At 41.4% G+C, this 2,064-nt stretch overlaps 1 protein-coding gene across 1 annotated transcript; it reads left to right on the plus strand.

Annotated features, from left to right (window-relative positions):
• Window positions 1-1,157: 1,157 nt before the first annotated feature.
• On the plus strand, window positions 1,158-1,492 carry SARC_09845 (hypothetical protein; the record flags this gene model as incomplete). The annotated part of the gene is made up of 1 exon (XM_014296125.1): window positions 1,158-1,492. A coding segment is annotated over one exon (335 nt), but the record flags the coding sequence as incomplete, so codon positions are not given.
• Window positions 1,493-2,064: the final 572 nt, after the last annotated feature.

Genomic DNA, 2,064 nt, shown 5'->3' on the forward strand with positions numbered 1-2,064 from the left:
GTGTAAATATCAAGGTAAATAAAACGAAATGAGACGTTTAGTAAAGTTAGGTATGCCTTGTGAAAACAGCAATACTCTGAGGGATTGTGAGGCTGAGATATTACCTATATATAATCCTCTCAGTACCGTTTCCGCCGAAGGGACTATATTTAGTGTTTCGTTGTCGCTCTATTAGAAACTATGGTATGTTTCACTGGGGCGAATCCGAGAGACTCATAAAATTCTCTCTTTAGAAAAAAGAAAGAAAAAAGAAAAATAGTCTTGACGTCCTTAGTTATTGTCTTAACCAATAACTTGCCACTATCAAGAATTACCTACTTAGCCTTCATCAGACTGGCACATCTGGTTGGCTGATTGGAAAATCAACTAGGTAACGCTAATAGTCCCTAGAAACCTATATTCGGTTGAGCCATCTCGCTACCGAAGTATTCAGATATAAATAGATTTGGAAGTTAACATAGTTCTATTAATAGAACTAGTCCAAATCATATCTGTGGCATTTTAATCTGGCCTTTTAATGACCTCGTCCAAATATCTGATATGTAAAATGGAAAAGGTATTAAGTAATAAAACCATTAAAAACCATTTTAGGAAACTTAAGTTCCTCGTGCTATTAAGAGTACATTTAGGAAACTTAAGTTCCTCGTATTATTAAGAGTACATTTAGGAAGCTTGAGTTCTTCGTACTATTAAGAGTACGTTTATAATTTACGTACTGCTTAAGAGTACGTTTATAACATAGAGTCTAATGTAGAGGCCCGGCTTATTACAGTACGTACATACCCATATTACTATCTATCCACTATCGGGGTTTTATATAAACTGCAATCCGACCGCTCTCTCAAACTCCGTCACATCTACCACCTACCTTACCCTCGTCACTCGAGTATCAATTCTAAGATAACATTCAGAGAATTTAGCCATATCAAGCTCCGTAAAGTACTTGACATTGTAACTGTTGCACCTGTGGGATCAACGCTGTCAGTAGTGGATATTCGAGCGGTCTTCCGCTCAACTCGAATTCGGTCTCAAGATATACTGTTGGTCGGATTCATATTCGAGCACCACGAAATAGGCCGTACCATTTGGTCTACGTAGTAGTCCACAGATCTTTGAGCGCCTGGGCACCGCTAACGACTTTATCGTTTTGTCTACAGGCTTGAATATCTGCCACTTCGTTGACGGTTTCCTGGCGATACATGGTCCTGGCAGGGACAGACAAGAATCAGCCAAGATCTGCTCACTGTTTGCCTTCCTCGGCATCCCAATCGCCTTTGAGAAGTCCACAACCTCAGTTACTGTAACGGAATACATTGGTGTGCTTATAGATATCAGGGCCCGTACGGTTGGCCTTAGCGCACATAAGTTGCGCTCGTACAAATTGCTGTTGCACGCATGGTGCTCTCGCACAACTGCAACCGCTCATGACATCGCCTCACTTGGCGGACGTCTCATTTGGCTGTGTGCCATATTTCCACAAGCACGACCATAAACTACTCATTTTTTTTGGCTGCTACGTCATAACCCCTCTCACTACAAGCACATTAAAGTTTCTGAAGAAGTACGGTAGGATATTCGTTCTTGGATCTGTATACCCGACAGATGAACTGGTACATTCCTTCTCGTTTATCCTGTCATGGCAATCACAGTTGCTGTGGATGCGTGTACATCGGTGGGTACAAGAGGGTTTATCTCCACAGGAGAACGGTATTTTCTACAATGGAAGGAGCATCACCATTACCCTATCAACCAGGGCGGCAAGTTCTTGTCCATCATTGCACTGGAACTCCTGGCAATTGTGTATATGATCGACACCTTTGGATCACTTTGGAGAGATCAAGTTGTTTTGATTTAAAAAATAAATAAAATAAAATAATAAAATTTTTGAAAATAATAATACAATAAATTTCATGACCCCTTGTTGAGTGATGAGAGTCTGACTTGAGACAGTTGGAATCCTGTCGTTCTTTTTTTATTCCACGACTCCGAGAGCGGGACTCCGTGAGGCAGGCCCCTAGGCCCCCAGGTGCAGGTCACAGGGTTTATGTGGAGAATGGAGACTCT

This window comes from Sphaeroforma arctica, assembly GCF_001186125.1.
Source record: "Sphaeroforma arctica JP610 unplaced genomic scaffold supercont1.1061, whole genome shotgun sequence".
Classification (NCBI taxonomy): domain Eukaryota; class Ichthyosporea; order Ichthyophonida; genus Sphaeroforma; species Sphaeroforma arctica.